Raw genomic sequence first — 19,139 nt, 5'->3', positions numbered from 1 at the left:
GCTGTTTAGCAACGATCAAGTTATAAACAAATATGGCGGCTAATGTCAAAATTAGTCACGTTAAACGATTTATTTATTTACGATGTGCGTGAAAGAATTAATATTTCTTCTAAAAGAGACACCAAAAGATTAACGCCTATATTTTATATACAGGGTAAGTAATTTGTTTTATTTCTAAAGAATTTGTGTCCTTTCTATTATCTACACGAGATAAGGTAACCACGATCTAGTCACGTTGACGCACACATGGATGCACATTGATTGTTTACATTGTACGGAAAGCTTACCGTTGGAATTTTTACTATTAAAAAAGGATATTTTGTACACGATGTACAGTAAATTCAGTTTATTTCTGTTTTACTTGCTGTCAGTTTAAACAAACAAGATGATATTTTCAAAGAAAAAAATATTTTTGTTAATTACTTTTTGTTAGGTTAACACACGTTGTCCATGGTAAACACACAGAAAGATGTAAATATAATTCATTTATTGTATTGAAAGTAACATTGATATAAAATGCAACATTAAATGAAAGAATAATGTTTGTAAGTACAGAGCCAAAGTATAAAGTGTCATGTCACTTTATTCAATCAATCATAACATTTAATAATACATAATTTAAACGATAAATGTATTCTGTGTTTAAATTTTTACATAAGGACATGCGTTTCTTATTTTTACGATACACTCGATTGTAGGTAATACCTAATTTTGTTATTATAGGCAACTATTTTCTGTAAAGTTTGAGAAGATTCGAAACTTCAACACTTCATTTGTAATTTACATACGTAATAGAAATTAACACGCGAGAATAATAACATGTAGATCTTATTTACATGTATTTTTATTGCAATAGCAATAACAATGAAAACTATTTCCCTTCCGCGTTTACTATACTACAGTACTTTTAGAATATTCGATGAAAGTAGCTGCAGTTGGTTTTTTATTTTTTACGAATAAAATATTTCCAAAAGATTTGATATCTCAATTAAATTAAGAGTTTTCTGTAATTACGATGTAACTTACAAAATTTGAAGACTATTACACACATGTTTCGAATCCTTGTGTGTGACAAGTCAAATGGTGATGTGCTTTGTCGCATTCATTCATTCAAATAACATATGTACATAATACCCCCTCAACATAAAATGAACAGATTAAGGCTCCAGCAGGCTATAGGCTACATTCTACAATGTACAATGCATTATGTACTTTGTTAGTTTCCATTTTCGCGTACATGTCTGGCTGTGTAATGTGTGGCAAGCGATAGCACCAAAAGATTTCTTGATGGTCCTAATTAATTTGAATGATTCATTGAGTAACTACGCAATACAATTAACACAGAAATTAAGTTGCAATAATTAACACTTAATTTATTCAGTATTATTAAACTTTGCAACGTATCTGCGCTGTAATAGATATACTTATTATAAAACAATATATCATCATAACAAAAGCGTATAAGTTTATATTTTATGAAATGTAAAGTTGAATAAAAATCGTAGGCTTGTACTGCCTATCGATTGTTATTGAAGAATTGAATTGTATCGTTTTCATTGTTTATTAACCGATTGGCGTGAACACTTAGCGAGATTTTAAATAGAATTTTTACAAATTAGAAATAATCAAGATACGAATGTCTTTTCTTATCAGACATTGACATTACCTATGGCCCCAGTCTGCTGTATTTGCTGACAGCATTAAAATCAACATAGTGCTTTTGACTTTTTGACTTTATTATTATGACTTATTATTGTGCTATTTTGTTGTTACGAGGCTTAGGTGTTAGATGAGATTTCTTTCTTGTGCAAACTATTCAGTTGAAAATATTAATTATTAACAACTCAAATCTTGAGTCTCTTCAATAAGGATCTCCAAGTTCTTGCAATAAATCTTTTTCTTTATACCATGCAATATTGTAATTTGCACAGTCCCTATATTTTTATCTTTTTAATAATAATATTCACAAAATCAAGCAACACAAAATCAAGGGTCCCCTTTACCTCATTAATACGAATATCGATTATAAATTGTTTTTCGAAGTCTAATATTACGCATAATAAACTCTCATCACAGACTAATATGGTCATTCAATAGATTTACGTATATTTTCTTCTATCATCTTTTATTTATCCAATCAGAATGAAAACGTGCGATAGTGGAAATATATTTCGTCCCAATTATCTGCATATATATGATAAAGAAAATAAAAGTTTAATCAAGAATTTTTACATTCTATATGTAAAATTTTCCTAAAACTTAAAATACATGGTAATGTCATAAAAACAGAATTTCATTGCCTCTTATAGCAACCGCAAGTAACAGAGATCTAGAGGAACCTTGAGTAGCATGCATGAGTTTCAGTCAAATATATATCTAACAGAATATTGTTGTTTCATACTATTGTATTTGCCCCCGCGCACATCACACGTCCAGACTTCACCCATGCAGCAAAATGCGCTTTTCAATTATTTCTCTTAATATTATATAAAAAAATCTATTTCTATTGACTTTTAAGCTCTTTGCCAATACTGTACGATACAATTTTGTTCCAGTCAATTTTTGTTCGCATAACAGGTAATTGCCTTCGCAAGGCCTTGAAGGTTGTGTCAGACATTGTTTGATAATTTTCCGAAATCGCAGTTTGATAGTCATTCTCTGAATCCTCAACTAGTCGGATCAACTCCTTGGCAGTTTGTTTCTCGTTCGAGATCGATAAGCTTTCTCTTACTTCTTTGCTACTGACCAATTGTACATTTCCATCTTCATAATAATGAACTTGTACTTTAAGGCTACCTCTTAATTCTGCACTTCCAGAACTTGGACTGAAACTTACAGTCCATACAGAACGCCAACGACCGTTCCAAAAATTTTTAGGTTGAAATTGATGATCTTCTATACATGCAGTCAGCGTTATATTACCTGTAAAAACATAAATATTATTCTTTATTCTATAATTGTCACGTTACATTCTACATAATTTTGTTATAAAAATGTAAAAAATAAGTATATACACACACCTCCTTGGCTTCTTCCAAAAACCGCACATGCACCATGTCTATAATGATTTTGGGTATAAGTAGTTATCTCATCTTGTAAAACCGATCTCCAAGGTTCAGCTACAGGATCTGGCTCATAGGGTTCATAATCCTGTGCTTCTTTTCTAAGGTGATCATACTTGAAACTTTGCTTACTACGCGAATCATAAAACCTTTGGCCTCCCAAGTCGTTATGTTCTGTTATAAGTGCTGGATAATCGCTTCCCTCTATCTGAATAAAGAAAGTGGACACAATGTATATATATATATATATTTTTTTTTTAAAAGGAATACAAATTGCTTGTACAAAACTATTTCATTTTGATGAGAGAGATACAAAAATAAATATATAATAAATGCAAGCGCAGGAAACAATCAAGGCACAATATTACAATAAAAAAACTTTCTACAAAAATGATATTTCTATGAATTAGACCAACAAAGTAAAAGATATTTCCATATAAATGAAATGAAATCTCATTAAATAGTGAGAAAGTTTCCTTTTATCTAAAGGAAATATAAAATCAAGACAAAAATGTTGTTAAAAGTGAAAATTAATATTTAAAGAAAAATCGACTTCTCAAGATGGCTCTAGGAAAGCATGTAAGCCTTAGATCGTTTCCTAACCTAAATCAAAGAAAATTCTCAAACAGAATAGTATTTCGATGCTTGATAAAACAAAAAAAAGAAAAAGAAAAAAATGATCCTCAAAGAAACTTGTCGTCTCGAAGGATTTTTACGTCTTTCCGATAAAAAATGTTCCATGAAATAATGATAATTTATTTTAAAAAGTACACATTTCTTTTAGTAAGATCGCCAATGTCCCTCTCGTCAAGATGATTTTTATCCACGCATCACAGAAAAATAATATCAATATCATTCGTAAGAACTGTAGAAAGGAATCGTCGTATGTAGATTTTGTTGTAAAGTCAACGTCATCGGTAAAAATTTCAGGCCTCGCGATGCCACAAACAGCCACCGTCGTATTCCACTTTGAAATACGATCTTGCATCGAGGCGACATGTATCTTCTTCGTGTCCTTCGAGAAAGGAACACTTCCTTCTTTTACGTTTACACGAGAGATCGTGTAAACGAGTATCGGATAATAGGGGGAAAAAAAAAAAGAAAAAGAAAGTATACCAAAGGATCGAGAGAAATGGAACGATTGTGTGTATTGTACGAGGATATGTACCTTAACAGGCGTGAGCTGATCCTTGTTGTATTGAGCGAATGCCCCGGACGCGCCTTCCTTCAACAGGTTGTCGTTGTTCAACAAGACCCTGACATCGTTGAAAACCTCGTTGAACTCGCCCGGTGGCGAGTGGAGTATAAAATCCGAAACTATTCGTACTTTTTCTTGATCGGGGATCAGATCTCCGTCCGCCGCCATCTTACCTTTCCACTGGCACGCACACTCCGCCGATGTCAAAAGCAAGGTTCGTGCAGTGCAGGTTGAGCTGACGTGTTCCCCTAGCGCTCTCTCATATACCCGGTGACCACCGCCGTCTCTCTCTCTTTCGATTCTGATTCGAAATCGTGACGCATCTGGACGAGGAAACACGATTACCTTCCTTTTCCTCTTTTTTCTTTCTCTCCTCTCCTCTTCTCTCCGCCCCCTCCCTCTCTCGCGCGCGCTCCCTCTCTCTCTCTCTCTCTCTCTTTCTCTCTTTCTCTCTCTCTATCATACACACGCTATCTTTCTCTTTTTCAATCGCACAATGTTCAGCCCTTCCTTTACTTATGAAAGATTCTTCTTTAAAATTTTTCATTGCGCTTCGTTACATTGTCGTTTTTTAAAATCTATAAAAAGAAAGGAACTATATCATTTAATTTGTCTATAGTACGTATATAAACAATCAAAGTCGATAGGATCAGTTCTATTGGAAATAAATCGATTATTCGATTAATATTGAGGTGACTAACATTGTTTCGATACTCGAAAAAAGCATTCTAACGTGTGTAATGTGCGTTTGAACTTTTTTTTTGGTTATTTCGTGTAAAAATATTTCAACGATATTAACGACATGATAAAATCATTAAATGTTCTCGCAGTTTAAATTCTTATGGCGACAAATCAGCAATCGTTTGTCCGCGAGTACTTTTTTATCTTTATATTGGGTGTCTCATTTTGTTCAAACTTTTATTAAAGGTATGAGCCGAACAATTGTTAAATATATTTGTATATATATATATATATATGTACAAAGTAAATGTATATTATACAAGTTTTTACAATGTTATACGTGACTATTACATTGTTCACAAGTAATAATAAAGTAAACAGAATAAGTAAAAGTAAATAAAATGAATGAAATGGAAAGAATTTTTTTCCTTACAGATTTTCCAAGACTTGGAAAACGGCGCGAAATTTGAAAGAAGAATATACGAGATCCCGATGACGGTTTAACAATTCTGGGGCACTCGAGAAATCTTGACCGTTTATAACCTTCGTAAAGTCAAGGAAAGTCTTCGTAAGTTTACTCAACACGTGTTCACAATCAGGCGTGGTCTCTTTCTCTCTCCGTTTCCTTATCTTCCTATCTATCTTCTGATAATAAATATCGTCGTAATATTTGTTTGTTCCTTCGTTTATCTCTTCAGCAGCATATTCGTTTATATAGTGTGCGTAATTGCTTTTCAATTTTTTTTTTTTGAATCACGCGCCAATTTTAAATGGCGTTTGGTATTTCAAAATATCCAGTTCGATGCAATTTTCTGTTATATCGATTTCTTTATTACGTTTTGCAATTGTGCTTTACCTTTTGTTTTTATAAATAGATTTATCCTATTGTTATAAAAAAAATGTTGTATTTTTTTTTTAGAAAGTATGATAAAATTTTGAAGAAATGGCGGACGATCCAAATCGAGATATTTTGCCTGTAAAGGAGGGATCTTGCATCGAGACATATCGTAGCCTTATAGGTTTGTTATGTACATTCCAATAAAATAGAAACATTGAAATGGCACATGTATTTAATAATGTTTAATACAATAAATCTTGAGAAAAATTTGTTAAATAAACGTAAAATCATTAGATCCCAGGGAACGTCGTTTGGTGAGCAAGCTCGATCGTTGTCAGTTGGAGGACAAGTATTTGCGATTATTCGAGGAAGCAAGTAAATTGAAAAAGTTATCCAACTATCAGGAAGACAAGATCAAGCGACTGGCTACAAAACTGATGAGAGTAGCTGCTAACCCAAGGGCGTGCGTTTCTTTGGATTGCAACGATAAAAACAAAATAACGGCCCTCGAGGTCGAGAATTCCAAGGTGAACAAAAATAATTCTAAAATCAAGAGAAAATATGTGCGTTTTGTGTCGACATTGGCCTTTTTTCTTACGATTTATTTTATGGTCGATAGAAAAAAAGAAAAAAAAAAAAAAAAAAAAGAAGAAAAAGAAAGTAATGAATGAATTTTCAGTTAAAAAATAAATTATCCGTACTGAGGAATCAACTGTTGAGTCATACAATGAGCGGTGTGTCACCAACGAGAAGTCGTCGGCCCCACACAAGACCATCCTCGGGACTCATGTGCGTAGAAAGTGTAAATAGACTAAATTCCTTTATTATGATTCACTCGGTATAGATCGCGATAATTCATTGACACGAGATTTTTCTTTCAGAACTTGTCGCAGTGAGAACAGTCGCATAAGGGCCCCGTCCTGCCAATGCATCGTTCAGACACATCAAATACGAAATGACGACAACGACGTACAAAATTATCTTGTTAAAATCGAGGTAACGAAGTTAAGAATTGTCGACGTGATTTAGCATGATGCGCACGAAATAAACCATGGAATGCCGCTATTTTCTGCATTTTGTTATATGAAAATTAATTTTTTAATAGGAATTAGAAACGCAAAAAAAAGAAATGTCGTCTCATATAACAGAATTAAAAAAGGAACTAGAGTCTTATATGGTAAATAATCAGAGGGAGAAAGTAGTTGAGAACATCGAGTATATAAAGGTTTGGCGACAAATGAAACAGTTGAGCGACAAATTGATAGCTGCTCAGAATACAAACGAGTCGTTGAACCTACAAATCAACGATCTCAAAAAAATCCTCGAGGAGACAACAAAGTACACATTTTATATTACACTCTTTTAATTATCAACGATCTTTAATAATATATATTTAATATGAATAATTTATGCAAACAAAAATGATTACACCACTTATGAAAAATTGTATAATAGAAATGTTAGATGATTAAGGGTATCGTAGATATTTTTGTACTGACGTGTAATTAATTTTTCTAGAAATAATCAGGAAATAACAGTTTGTCTAATGGCAGAGAAGAAACGAATAGCCGGTATCGATGGACAGATGATAAAAGCAAAAGATTCTCAATTAACGTTACGCGAAAAAGATGAACAAATAAGAGATTTAATGAATGAGATGAAAATTTTGCAACAACATAATAATGAGTTAATCGCTTTGAGTTCCAAATATGGCCAAGTCGAATTAGAGAATGTTGAATTGAAAAAGAAGTTTACGCAACAATTTACCGATCAGCAAAGCTTCAAAGTGGCATTTAGTACTGAACAAGCTAATATTGCTGCTCTACAAACTGCTAATGAACAATTGTTAACGAAACTTCAGTATCTGCAGAAAAATATGGACACTCTAACGGTTCAATTAGCGGTAAGTAGAGTTAAAAATTATCGAATTTTCTTCAATGAGATATTAATATGTAATTTTTCATATTTGATAGATCATTCAAGATGATAATAAAAAGCATGAATCAAGTACTAAAACGGAATCGTCTAATGATTCTGCTAAAGCTAAAAATACTTCCAAAGATATGAAATCGGCAATTGAAAGATGTAAAAAATGTTGTGAGACGTTCGACAAGATTCTATACCTCGAAAAAGGTGTGAATACGATACGGCAAGATAGTAAGCTTTTGAGCAAGTGCGTACAAACGGACTGCGTACCTTGTTCAATTTCTATTAACACAAAAGAAGCAGGTACTTCAATGATGACTTCTTCGGATCAGCCATCATCGACACAAGAACATATGATTATAAAACATCAGGAGGTTGATCAAATGATACAAGAAAAGAATCCTTTGTCGCGCGAAAAGATGTTGAAATTATTGGATCAAGCGCAGATCAGTACGCCATTGAAAGCAGGAAGAATTGGACAATCGGATATTCCTTCTGTGGTCGATTGCGAAGCCATGCAAGACTTTAGCCAAAGACACAGGCAAGTGGTCACCCTTGAAAAGCTGCTCTTTGGTGATTCTAACTGCTGACAAAGAATTGCCACGCTGTCGACGAATACCTTTATAAATGGTCCCGCTGGAAACATACGTTGTTTAGTTAGTCAAGAGTGGAAAGATAGATATGTTAGTAGGTAGCCATCTTTGACTGACTCTAAACTCTTAGATCAATCAGTTAGGTTTTTTATGAACTATTTCAATAGATAGAAGGCTTGATTATAGAATTAACATAAACGGAATATATCAGGGCCTAACAAGTCGGTGTTCCTTATTATTCTAATCGAGGTAAAACAATATGACACACACACACACACACACACTATTGTCGGTTAGTGCCTTCATTGTCTTTTACATGTATACTAACAACAATTTTGGCGCTTCCATTTAGGTAGATGGTTAGGAAGAATATAAAGAGACTGTCAGAACCTTAGAAAAATATTTGTCTTGCGTTATATTTATTATATTTCAAATTATTGAATTTTGTACAATAGATATTGGAATGCAAATTTTTCGCTTTTTAATATAATTACGGTTTCGTCGTGATACTTTCTTATGAATAAAATATCTCGATCACGATCCTGTATTTCCTATGCCTTAAATATATCATGAATATAATTATGAAGTTCATCGGCAATAATCAAAACGATTACAAAACAACATCTGTTATCTTAAATTATCACCAGATTATATTACAGAGACGCAGATGTGGCAGATCATGTTCAAACAAGAGATTTAAAGAATTTACTCGCAACGCTCGTCGATGTTCTTCGTAAAGAATATTCTTCATCAAAGAATTTTTTAATCCCCGTTCAAGAACAAACTAGCTTGTATCGAAATCCACTTTTATACAATGAAAAGCGATTAATAAAAGACGTGCAGACGGATATTAACAATAACGATGAAACGAATCGGCAGGTTGATATAGGAATACAATTAAGCAAACATCTGATCTTCAAAAACTCACAATACGAAGACAGCCATGATCTATCTTCGAAAAATATGAAAAATTGTAACATGAAAAAGCGTTGTTTCATTAATCAAGATAAATCGCAAAATTGTAATTATTCGGAAGAAAGAAACTTTAAAACAAACGTTACGAGAACTCAAAATCAAGTGACGAGATCTACAGAGACCGGTGAATGTAATTGCACCAATTTGAAAAAGTGTCACGCAGAATCAGATTGTGGTTATTTTTGTTGTACCAATTATTCGAAGCAATCTTATGGAAAATATAGAGATAATGTAAGAAATCAGGATCTAAAAGGTTCGTCTTCGTTGCCGATAAAAAGAAGTGATAATAAATGTGCAAAAGAAATCGCCGACACAGCTTATACGGAACGGTAAATTTATTTATTTTATCTCGATAAGATATTAATTAATCGACAACGTATATGCTAATCTTTTAGTTATATAAATGACGCCATAAATTCTTTCGAATCCTGGAGGATGAATGTATCAACGCAGAAGAACGAAGCTTTTGTTACCGAACATTTGGATAGATGTAAAGAGCTTTTGGATGAATGTTGCTTGAAAAATACGAAGAAAGTTCGTGTAAGAAAAAGATGCGACGATGAACGATATGACGATCGAAATGATTTATTTATCATTAATCCATTTAAAAGGTGAATAACATGTTGGGCCATTTACGAGGCATGGGAGCAATGAAATCACCTCGTATATGCAACATGCCATGCCGAACGGAAGATCAGATAAAACCCTTAGAAGAAAACGAAAAAGAGTTACGCTGCAATCCTAAGTGTCCAACCGAATGTGTAGATCTACCACCATATCCGACGAGTTCAACGCCTTTATTGATTACAAACGGTCAAGGTCTTGTGGAAATTCATGTTCTCTCTCTGCAGCTTGCTACATCTGTTAGTAAAAAATGGGAAAGCGTTCTCGGCAATATCCCGATTATAATTTTTCATCCTTATGTATATATATATATAAGGATATATATATATATATATATATATATATATATATATATATATATATCTCGTTACAGGCAGCGGCAGTTCTTTTTCAAGAGGAGAATCTTTCCAACGTGTCCTTATTCGTCAGTTGGAATATCTGGGGTCAAGAGACAGTTTGTACGCCAACGTTAAAATATCCAAAGTTAAACTTCAATTCTTCCTTCGTTTATCATATACCGGATCTATTTACGTTCTTCAATTGCGCTCTGTCGGAATATGTCATCTTTCAGGCGAACGTCGTTGAACAGAATACAACGACTTACGCTGTGGCTAAAGCAAAATTGTCTATCAAGGATATACTTGATTATCCTCAAAATAAGTTACATTATATCGCGCCTATGAATAGCGTTATATCTTGTACACTCGGCATGAACTTTGGACAATTATCCTTGTGGGTGAGATTGAGCTGTGATGTCGAGCAGGTCGATGCATTCAAAAGGCAGTGCGGCTTGCTTCCACCACTGCAACAGATTCAGAAAGCGATTTTTCAAGAGGATCTTTCTACATTGAAGGAAACAAATGAAGAATATCAAAAAATCTTTAATGACACTGCACGTAGGTTCCCACAAATTCGAGCATAACTCATATGTATCAATTAATTGAATTAATACGATTGATATACATGCAGAAGTGATGTCAGATATTAACGAAAAAAAGAAATGTAAGGAAGAAATTGAAAATCCAACCATTAATTCGAGCAATGTTAAATCTGCTACCTATATCAAAAATGGATCATTTAACAGTGAAATGATATTACTGTCGAAACAATCTAAGGAAATGTAAAGATTATTTTGAAATGGTTTCTATCGAATCAACATTCAATAGCTTTTAATAAAATAAAATAATAAAACTTTTTGATATCCAGTGCAAGATGGGCAACTAAAGAAGAAGAGAATAATAATGTGACTCAGACAGACAAAGTGAACATCGATGATTTTAATTCTTTTATTTCCCATGTAAGATTTATATTTGCAAAATATGTGCTTGTGAAGAATCAACGTCGAATATTTTTATAAGAATTTTGAACGTGTTCAGAAGCAGCACGATGATGTAGAATTGAATAGCACGGATCTTGACATGTTAGAAGTGTTTGGAGAAAACAATTGGAAAGAATATAAGCGAAAGAGTTCGTTCGCTTATTCCGAAACTTATAGTAATTAAAAATAGCTCGACTTGTTTATATACAGAACTTTTTCTTGAAACTTTGCATTAGATTTAATTTTGCAGAATTACGAAATGTTGCCGATGATGAGCATGACAAGAAAGATCTTTTGAAAAAATATGTACGAAGTTACTTCATTAATTATCCTTAACAGAGTAAACATGATAGATTATGTAGATACATACACAACTCTGAACATATTCATATTTATTATACGTAATGATTCTGATTAAAATTTCTTGTTTAAAGGGAAATGTAAAACAATTTAATTGAATAATCAAATTTCAGGCATTGGAAAAAGATACAATCGTAATTCAGATCAATAAAATAATTCTATTTGAAAATAGTTCAGTCATGCTCGACAATGAGGTTCATTTGCTTTATTTGGAGTATTCTTTTCTCGGTTATCGTGGTGCTGATATGGAAACAAAATCAATAATGAAACCAAAGACAGCCAAAGAGCCATTGATTTATAATTTTAAAAAAAGTAATGTCATAGATCAACGAGTAATCAATGTGTATATAAAGAAACGAAATAATATTTTATATGTGTTACAGTATTTCCGATAGATGAGGAATATCACTCGATCGAAAGGAACACATTGCGAGCTATGTTAAATGAATCTATCAATCCAAACATTAAATTTATTTTAGTGAGCGAACCACTTCCTGAAGAAACAGATATTAAAGATTGTGTGGAAATCGGGTAAAACGATAAAAACAATAGAAAGATCGTAAATAATTTCGAGTAATCATAACATTATGTCTACTTAGGTATGCAAATTTTAACATAAGAGAATATGCTTTGGGTGACAATGATCAAAGCGTAACGCTACCAATTATAGACCAAACGCAAACTGAAAAAATAGGTTCATTAACGGTAAATTCAATAGTATTATATTGTAAACCAATACTTATATCGAGGATATTTTTATTATAGTGATGTATATGTATATATATATATATATATACTGATAATGAGACTTAATGAGCGCGTAACGCTCTTACCCCCACCATGACGCTTCGACTCACTGGTGGTATCTCGATGCTTGGTAACACTACTGCGCAGTCTTTCACAGACCAGGGATGAGTATTCATCGCGCGGAGTATTCATACTCCTCGTCTAACCATTATTTTCTTATTTATTGTCATGTTTAATTATGTCATTTAATTAGGTCATTATTTGGGCAATTAATTTGACGATCTCAATAATAAGCTGAAATTATTAATAAGTTTACAATTATATCGTATATATTTATATCTTGTACGAAGTATTTTTTATAGATATGCGTGCTAGATCTTAATGTCATACGTCAATGTTTGGACGATGCATTATTATCTCATTTATTTTCATATTATTTAATTAGGTTATCATTTAGGAAATTAATTTGACGATCGAGTAATAAGCTATGACTATTAATAAGTTTACAATTATTTCAGACAAATTTATATCTAGTATATAATATTTTTTTTTACAGATAAATGTGCAGGGTCACAACGTCATGCGTGAATGTCTGGATAGTAATATACAAAAGTAACAAAGTTTCAAGAAGATATAGAAAATGGTCTTATTCTTTTTTCCAATAAACAGTTTATTACAAATCTTTACAATATATTTTCTGATATAATAGTATATACCAATAATCGTATTTTTACGAATAGTTCTTTTACGAATAGTTTTTATTTTTCGGATTAACGTTATTTGACGTTGTATTAGTATTGTTTCCTATTATATTCTGAAGAATAGCCTTCTTTTTTTTCTTTATCTCTGACAGAAGTTTGGTTCTTCGGAATATATCATTAAATATTCCAATAGCCATTTGAAAATTTCGACAGTCTCTTGGCTCATGCGCGACCGACCAAACACCCTGAATCGTATCAATTCCTTGACATACTTTGCAAGAACCTGTGATTAACTAATTGTTAATAAATGAATTTTAAGAAGTTATTTATTAGGTGGAATTTTCTATACGATTACTTGCCGACGAAAATTGCTAAAGTTTTAGTACGATTGTCATAAGCGAGTAAGGAAAATGGTCCACCACGTCTAAATGGCGCATGTCCTGTTACATTCCACGTTGTGTTCAGAAGTCCTTCATGTATAGGTTGAGATATGAGATTTGCCAAGGTGACTATTATACTTTTATTTAAAACCTTCATATCTAATCTCACTCCAGCCTTGTTTGTCACCCATGATCCTGTTAATTTGCAGGGTAGACCTAAAAAAGAACACGTTCAACTTAAACGTACTAAATTTTATGAAATTACTTTAGAAACGTTCACTATATGTATATATGTATATACACCTTCATTATTTTTATCTGTCGAATGATCCATTTTAATTTCTTCTAATTCATCGACAATTCTATTGAGTATCTGATCGGCAACTTCTTTCGTTTCGTTAACGGTAACAGCGATATTAACGTGGTGCACATTTGCAACGTCCTCCTCAACGGAATTCCGATTTCTAATACCGTTTTTACTTTCTATAAATTCTTTTCCCAATTTATCTTTTTCTTTTACAGTTGGTGACTGATCGTAAACGCTCGATTTATTCTTCATATTCTTAACTCCCTTTTGAAGTCCACGTCTAGCCATTTGCTGGTTCAACGTCATCGCATCCTTAGATTCATCTTTCTTATCCCCATTTCCCTCGGAATCAAGATAAACGGGATTTAAAAATCTTTCTATAGGTTCAACATGTTTCTTAGGCGAAATATCAACTACCTTTTGTAAAGGCCCGTACAAATTGTTGTTCATATCCATTAGCGTATCCGCACTACTTTCATTATACATTCTAGTTTGAGTTTTGGAAGGATTCACGAGATATAAATGATTTCCTTGATCCTTATTTTTGTATACTGGGATATAATGCAATTGTTGTTGTTCCGAAGGTAAAACGTAAGTTTTTTCATATGGTTCCGAATAGATGTTTGTAGGATTTTTTAATTCAATCGTATTCCCTTCGTTGTCATTGATCCGAGGTGTAGGAATTTCCTCGGAATGTAATTGAAATTGATTGTTCATTAGATCTTCTTGATTATTATCACTTAAGGGATAAAGATATTTTTCATTGGTTTTTTGCAATAATGAACCATAATTATTTGGATAGTTTTGTTCTTGTCCCGATTGCAATATTCCCAAATTAAATCCATAATTATTATACATGTTTTTTTCATCTGTATCTAATGGTAAAGTGTATTGATTTCCGTTTGATTTTGGAATTAATGAATTAGTATCGAAATTTTCTTGATCCATTTTTGGATCTTTTTCAGTTTGATATTCTTGAACATTTTCATTGTATGTATAGAAATTGTTATTCAAATTTTGATTAGATCTGAGTTTTTGAAGTCTTCTTTTCGAGGACAATTGTTCTGACTGAAAGTATACTGGATTGTCATTATATGGAGAAGACATTGTATAACTTTGACGAACAGATCTAGCACGAGGATATTTTTCTATTTTCTCTTCGAATTCATCAATGTCGTTGTAATATTCGGCATATTCTGCTCCTTGATCGTCAGAATTTTTCTTCGTTGGTTCCTTCGTAGTCGTCCTCATTAATCGATTTATCATATTTTTCTTTTCGTCGTCTCGTTCATTCTTATTATCTGTTTTCGTAATTGCATTTGCAATTGTGATTGTCGCCGTATTCGAAATTGTGGATTGAGTCAAATCAATGTAATCATCTGCATCCATAATGACTGTTATATTATCAATTTCGAATTTACCGTCATCGGATACTTCTTGATCCAATGCCTTTTTAATATTATTTTTAGGATAAATATTAGATATTTTCCCTTTAACTGATTTCCCTTTTACGAGAGTCTTTTTTCTTTTGGAGTCGTAATCTGCCTGAATGAATAAACTCTTAAGTTTTCAGAATATTGTATTATGAAATTTACGTAGAAATATCGATAATGAACTTTGCACAATAATATCAACGATTATAATGGAGTCTTACTTACCTTAGCGGATGTCTTCTTGGACCATCGAGGTTCTCGATGTTTCTTCAGTCGTTTACGTCGACCTCTATGCCTCTTCCGTTTTTTTTTCTTCTTACCTTTATGCTTCGAAGATTTCGAATGATTTGGTTTTAAATTAGATTTCTGTGCGACGTCTTCTTCCATGAAAATTAACGAATACCTATCCGTATTGTTCCGAGAAGAGTCAATATTCACGAGTTTATTTATGGTTTCTCGCATCTTCAAAGACTTAAGAGCGTCGTTAGCAAATTTCTCTGCCAGTCTGCTGATCTGAGTTGATTGCGATTCGAAGAGTGTCGTCTCATTGACGTTCATAACTTTATCCGTATTATTTTCTTCATGTTGCCTTTGTTCTCGAGTCCCTCTGATCCTAGCTCTTTCCATTTTCAAATCCGTATTCCCTTGCGAGTTCTCTCTTCTCGTATTTCGAACGATCAGATTGGCTTCCCTCGATCGAACGTTTCTGCTATTTTTAAGATCGTCCCGGATGCAAGTCACGTTAACTAGTAGTGCGATCATCGTGACAAATCTGCTTTTTTTTTTCCATTAACCGATATTATTTACAAACTTAACCATGAATAAATTAATTGACAGGTGCGATTTACCTGAGTAAACTTGACTGCATTCCTCTGAGAGGTTGACAAATCGTATCATCGGTTTCGTGGCCATTGATTCAAAACTGAAAAACGACGGCGTTTTGTCGTTTCCTATATCGTTTCCATATGACAGAACGTCACGATCTATACGATAAGAAGGTTAACGTTATGCTTTTATTTTATAGCTCCTATTAAAAATGGTGTCTGATATCAAACAAATTAGAATTTGTTAACGCAGACGAAGGCCATTTCGGCGAGTAAACATTCTTTCGAGGGAAACTGCTCGAATGTCAGGAATCACAGGAGTGGAAGAAGAAGAAGAAGAAGAAGAAGAAGAAGAGAAAGAAGAAGAAGAGGAAGAAGAAGAAGAAGAAGAAGAAGAAGAAGAAAAAGAAGAAGTGAGGATAGGACGCTTAATTTCGTCGCACAAACCGTACATGTGTACTTATATATACGGCTCGCTCGTAGAGTCTACCGACCGATCCACTATGTACGATCAAAGGCGACTTGGGCCAATGCCAAGTACACGCGTCGGCCTCAATTAGTCGAATATTACGTATAAATGTCATACACCGAGCTATCGTACTTACAATTAGCCGTATAGTCAACGGGTAGAGGTGAAAGAGATGCATTAAGCCACCCTCGCTAATGCGACTACCACTGTTGTACCTCAAGGTATATATATTTACTAGTTCTAAGGAAAAGCGAGTTCGACGTTCTCGCAACCAAATGGATTATCATCCGTCATTTTAATTAATTATTATCTTCGCTTCATTTACTTCATTAATTATTTTTATGCAATTAACGTAATTGCACGTGTAAACATTTCAACCAATGAAATTCCAATTTAACCGAACAATCTTGAAACGTATGGCAGACGGTGATAAACAAAGCGTCGTTCACGTTCAATCGATTTGACAGACGCATTCGAATGCACCGTGAAATTTGTTGATTCCTAAGATGTTAGATCAATTTCTAACGTTGAAATATGTACTGCATAGATACATAGACACGTAGAAATTATTTTTGCAAGGGAGTCGATTTGATTTTGTATTATATACATAGTCACACTCGTAAAGTGATCCTAAATCGTACATGAATAAGATTTAGGAATGTGTATAATCTATACAGAGGAAGAGAAGTCGAAGGAAATGTTCTTCTTATAGATTATATATGTATGTATGTATGTATTAAAATTGAATCTGCACACAAATAGATTCTCCGAGAAGACGATCCGTCGAAGTACCATCGGCGCCTGGCGAAACTCGGCTACACGCTTGAAAAAGGAGAAGTCACGGATGGTCAGTACCGGAGAGAAATTATGGCTCGGGAGAAGGCATAGCGAAATACAACGTATGTATCGGTGCAGCGTCGAAGTGAAATCCCTGGAGACACGGGAGCATTGATTATTATTAGAACCAGCTAAGGTACAACCGTACCATCTTTACCGTTCGGTCAAATAACCATAACGTTTCGTTCGATTATGGATCCTTCAAGAAAGATCTCTCTGATTAATTACATTCATCGAAAGATTATTTAAAGAGACGCCATTATTACAAATTGTTTTCACATTGACACTTTCTATATGACACAAAGTTTGACGTTCTCTCGTAAGTTTGTTACGAAAATGGTTATTCCGAGATACGCATTAATCAAATGGCTAACTACCAAGCCGCTTGAAATTACATTCGATATAGACGAATGTAATTTTATTAGATCGTAAATAATAATATATTCGAGTTGGAAATTCGTTCGATCGTTGAAAAGAGGAAAAGGATGCAAATCGAGAGAATCCTTCAGAGAGTATGAGGGCGACACTTTGAAGATGAAAGAGAGAAAGAGAGAGTTGAAGAGGAGATCGACGGTGACGACGACAACGACAACGACAAAAGCTGCAACGTTGAAAAGGATGACGACGAAGCTGAGATAGAAGAAGAAGAAGAAGAAGAAGAAGAAGAAGAAGAAGAAGAAGAAGAAGAAGAAGAGGTAGCAGAGAAGCGTGGAGGGCGTCTCGACGTCTTACTGCTCTGGCATTGGTAGCAGTCTCGAGATAGCCGCCGGCTGGCTTCCTTACCACCTCGGTGAATTTATTCGGGGATTCCGAGCGTAAAGCGCCGAACGATAAATCCGATCGATCGTCCGTAGAGTGATCTTTTTCTCTTTCTCTCGTTCTTTCTTCCTTTCCTCTTTTTCATTCCATCTCCATATCCATCTATAATCATTTTTCATTATTTTCCTTGAGAAACGATTCTTCGATTAACGAAACGCAAAAGAAATTTCTTAATCCTTAACGAACGAAAGAGAGAAAAAAAAAGAAGTTGATAAAATTTGAAAAAGAAAAGTGCATCGAAGTGAGTGCTTCAAAGGAAAAAAAAAAAACATAAATAAATAAAAAAAAAAGAGAGATTATTATCATATAGGTGAGTCGAACTTTTGCTATCTTATCTTTCTTCTTCGCTTCTAAGACACGCTTTTTTTGCTTTTTCTCTCTCTCTCTCTCTCTGTCTCCTCCTCTCGTTTTTTTTCTTCATCCTTTGCCGTCGTAGCAGCCCCTCTCCCGCGGCTATTTTCGCGCGTCTGTTGTGCAAGTGTCGAACGCATTAAGGCGGCATTCGAAAATCGTGCCTACCTCCGATGCTGCTACGGCACGTCGAAAGATCGCGGATCCTCCTTCGATCGTCTCGCCTTTTCTCGACACGTCGTTCGATGAGTCTACCGTTTAAAAAAGTTTAGGTTTCGTATAACGCCACTCTTTGATTAATGTTGAACATTCTATTCTTCTTCTTCTTCTCTTTTTCTTTTTTCTCTTTTCGTCTTTTTTTTTTTTCTTTTTTTTTTTACTTTTAAATTAGAAAAGACATCGCTCGTTTCCAATACATGTTCGTGAAAACAACGATGATCGATTTGGAAACATGTATGTCTAACGAGGAAACACTCATAATTATCCTTTCGAGTTATCTTTTTATTTCGTATAAAAAGTCTAATTCGTTAATTATCATATGTCAACGATAGTAAAGACAAATCGAGGATTATGTAAAAACAGTTGTCTCTTAATTAATATGTACATATGTGTAAATAATAAGACATATAGATCAATAATCTCCAAGAGGAATCGTACGATCGAACTTTGACTTTTCTCGTGTCGATACCGTACACG

At 33.7% G+C, this 19,139-nt stretch overlaps 3 protein-coding genes across 6 annotated transcripts; 1 reads left to right on the top strand and 2 right to left on the bottom strand.

The window, feature by feature from the left end:
- The first annotated feature begins 19 nt into the window (after nt 1-19).
- On the top strand, nt 20-18,402 carry LOC118445425 (uncharacterized). 4 transcript variants are annotated; one of them, XM_085664446.1, is made up of 21 exons: nt 20-154; nt 5,377-5,509; nt 5,861-5,960; nt 6,074-6,306; nt 6,459-6,568; nt 6,661-6,775; nt 6,885-7,117; nt 7,298-7,682; nt 7,753-8,246; nt 8,958-9,602; nt 9,669-9,813; nt 9,885-10,136; nt 10,271-10,793; nt 10,867-11,017; nt 11,104-11,194; nt 11,689-11,887; nt 11,959-12,106; nt 12,175-12,280; nt 12,879-13,528; nt 16,168-16,657; nt 17,199-18,402. In XM_085664446.1, exons 3-19 carry the CDS (start codon nt 5,885-5,887, stop codon nt 12,936-12,938), a joined length of 3,966 nt encoding a protein of 1,321 aa, XP_085520572.1. In that variant the 5' UTR covers nt 20-154; nt 5,377-5,509; nt 5,861-5,884; the 3' UTR covers nt 12,939-13,528; nt 16,168-16,657; nt 17,199-18,402. The 4 variants fall into 4 exon arrangements, with proteins under 4 accessions (XP_085520572.1, XP_085520573.1, XP_085520574.1 ...); XM_085664447.1 differs by lacking the exons at nt 12,879-13,528; nt 16,168-16,657; nt 17,199-18,402 and adding an exon at nt 12,341-12,359; XM_085664448.1 differs by lacking the exons at nt 12,175-12,280; nt 12,879-13,528; nt 16,168-16,657; nt 17,199-18,402 and adding an exon at nt 12,341-12,865.
- cpa (F-actin-capping protein subunit alpha) lies at nt 821-4,428 on the bottom strand. The gene is made up of 3 exons (XM_035874960.2): nt 4,231-4,428; nt 3,021-3,270; nt 821-2,922 (listed from the first exon to the last, which is right to left on the bottom strand). The coding sequence occupies exons 1-3, from the start codon at nt 4,426-4,428 to the stop codon at nt 2,504-2,506; spliced, it is 867 nt and encodes a 288-aa protein (XP_035730853.1). The 3' UTR covers nt 821-2,503.
- LOC118445559 (uncharacterized) lies at nt 13,068-16,250 on the bottom strand. Its single transcript, XM_035875232.2, has 5 exons — nt 15,992-16,250; nt 15,369-15,915; nt 13,707-15,255; nt 13,383-13,619; nt 13,068-13,306 (listed from the first exon to the last, which is right to left on the bottom strand). Exons 1-5 carry the CDS (start codon nt 16,009-16,011, stop codon nt 13,068-13,070), a joined length of 2,592 nt encoding a protein of 863 aa, XP_035731125.2. The 5' UTR covers nt 16,012-16,250.
- Nucleotides 18,403-19,139: the final 737 nt, after the last annotated feature.

Source organism: Vespa mandarinia, unplaced genomic scaffold, assembly GCF_050613455.1.
Source record: "Vespa mandarinia isolate Hongniang unplaced genomic scaffold, ASM5061345v1 scaffold_58, whole genome shotgun sequence".
Classification (NCBI taxonomy): domain Eukaryota; kingdom Metazoa; phylum Arthropoda; class Insecta; order Hymenoptera; family Vespidae; genus Vespa; species Vespa mandarinia.
The sequence above is the reverse complement of the archived record's forward strand: the minus strand, read 5'-3'. Positions and strand labels throughout refer to the sequence as shown.

Bases quoted from the DNA above. Each gene is read 5' to 3' on its own strand.
- cpa (XM_035874960.2), bottom strand. From the start codon at position 4,428: ATGGCGGCGGACGGAGATCTGATCCCCGATCAAGAAAAAGTACGAATA. The intron at 3,271-4,230 runs GTACATATCCTC...TTCTTTATTCAG, and splicing joins ATCAGCTCACGCCTGTTAAG to ATAGAGGGAAGCGATTATCC. The intron at 2,923-3,020 runs GTGTGTGTATAT...ATGTTTTTACAG, and splicing joins TTTTGGAAGAAGCCAAGGAG to GTAATATAACGCTGACTGCA.
- LOC118445425 (XM_085664446.1), top strand. From the start codon at position 5,885: ATGGCGGACGATCCAAATCGAGATATTTTGCCTGTAAAGGAGGGATCT. The intron at 11,018-11,103 runs GTAAAGATTATT...TTTGATATCCAG, and splicing joins TCGAAACAATCTAAGGAAAT to TGCAAGATGGGCAACTAAAG. The intron at 11,888-11,958 runs GTAATGTCATAG...TATGTGTTACAG, and splicing joins GATTTATAATTTTAAAAAAA to TATTTCCGATAGATGAGGAA.
- LOC118445559 (XM_035875232.2), bottom strand. From the start codon at position 16,011: ATGCAGTCAAGTTTACTCAG. The intron at 15,256-15,368 runs GTAAGTAAGACT...TTATTCATTCAG, and splicing joins CCAAGAAGACATCCGCTAAG to GCAGATTACGACTCCAAAAG. The intron at 13,307-13,382 runs GCAAGTAATCGT...AGTTAATCACAG, and splicing joins AACTTTAGCAATTTTCGTCG to GTTCTTGCAAAGTATGTCAA.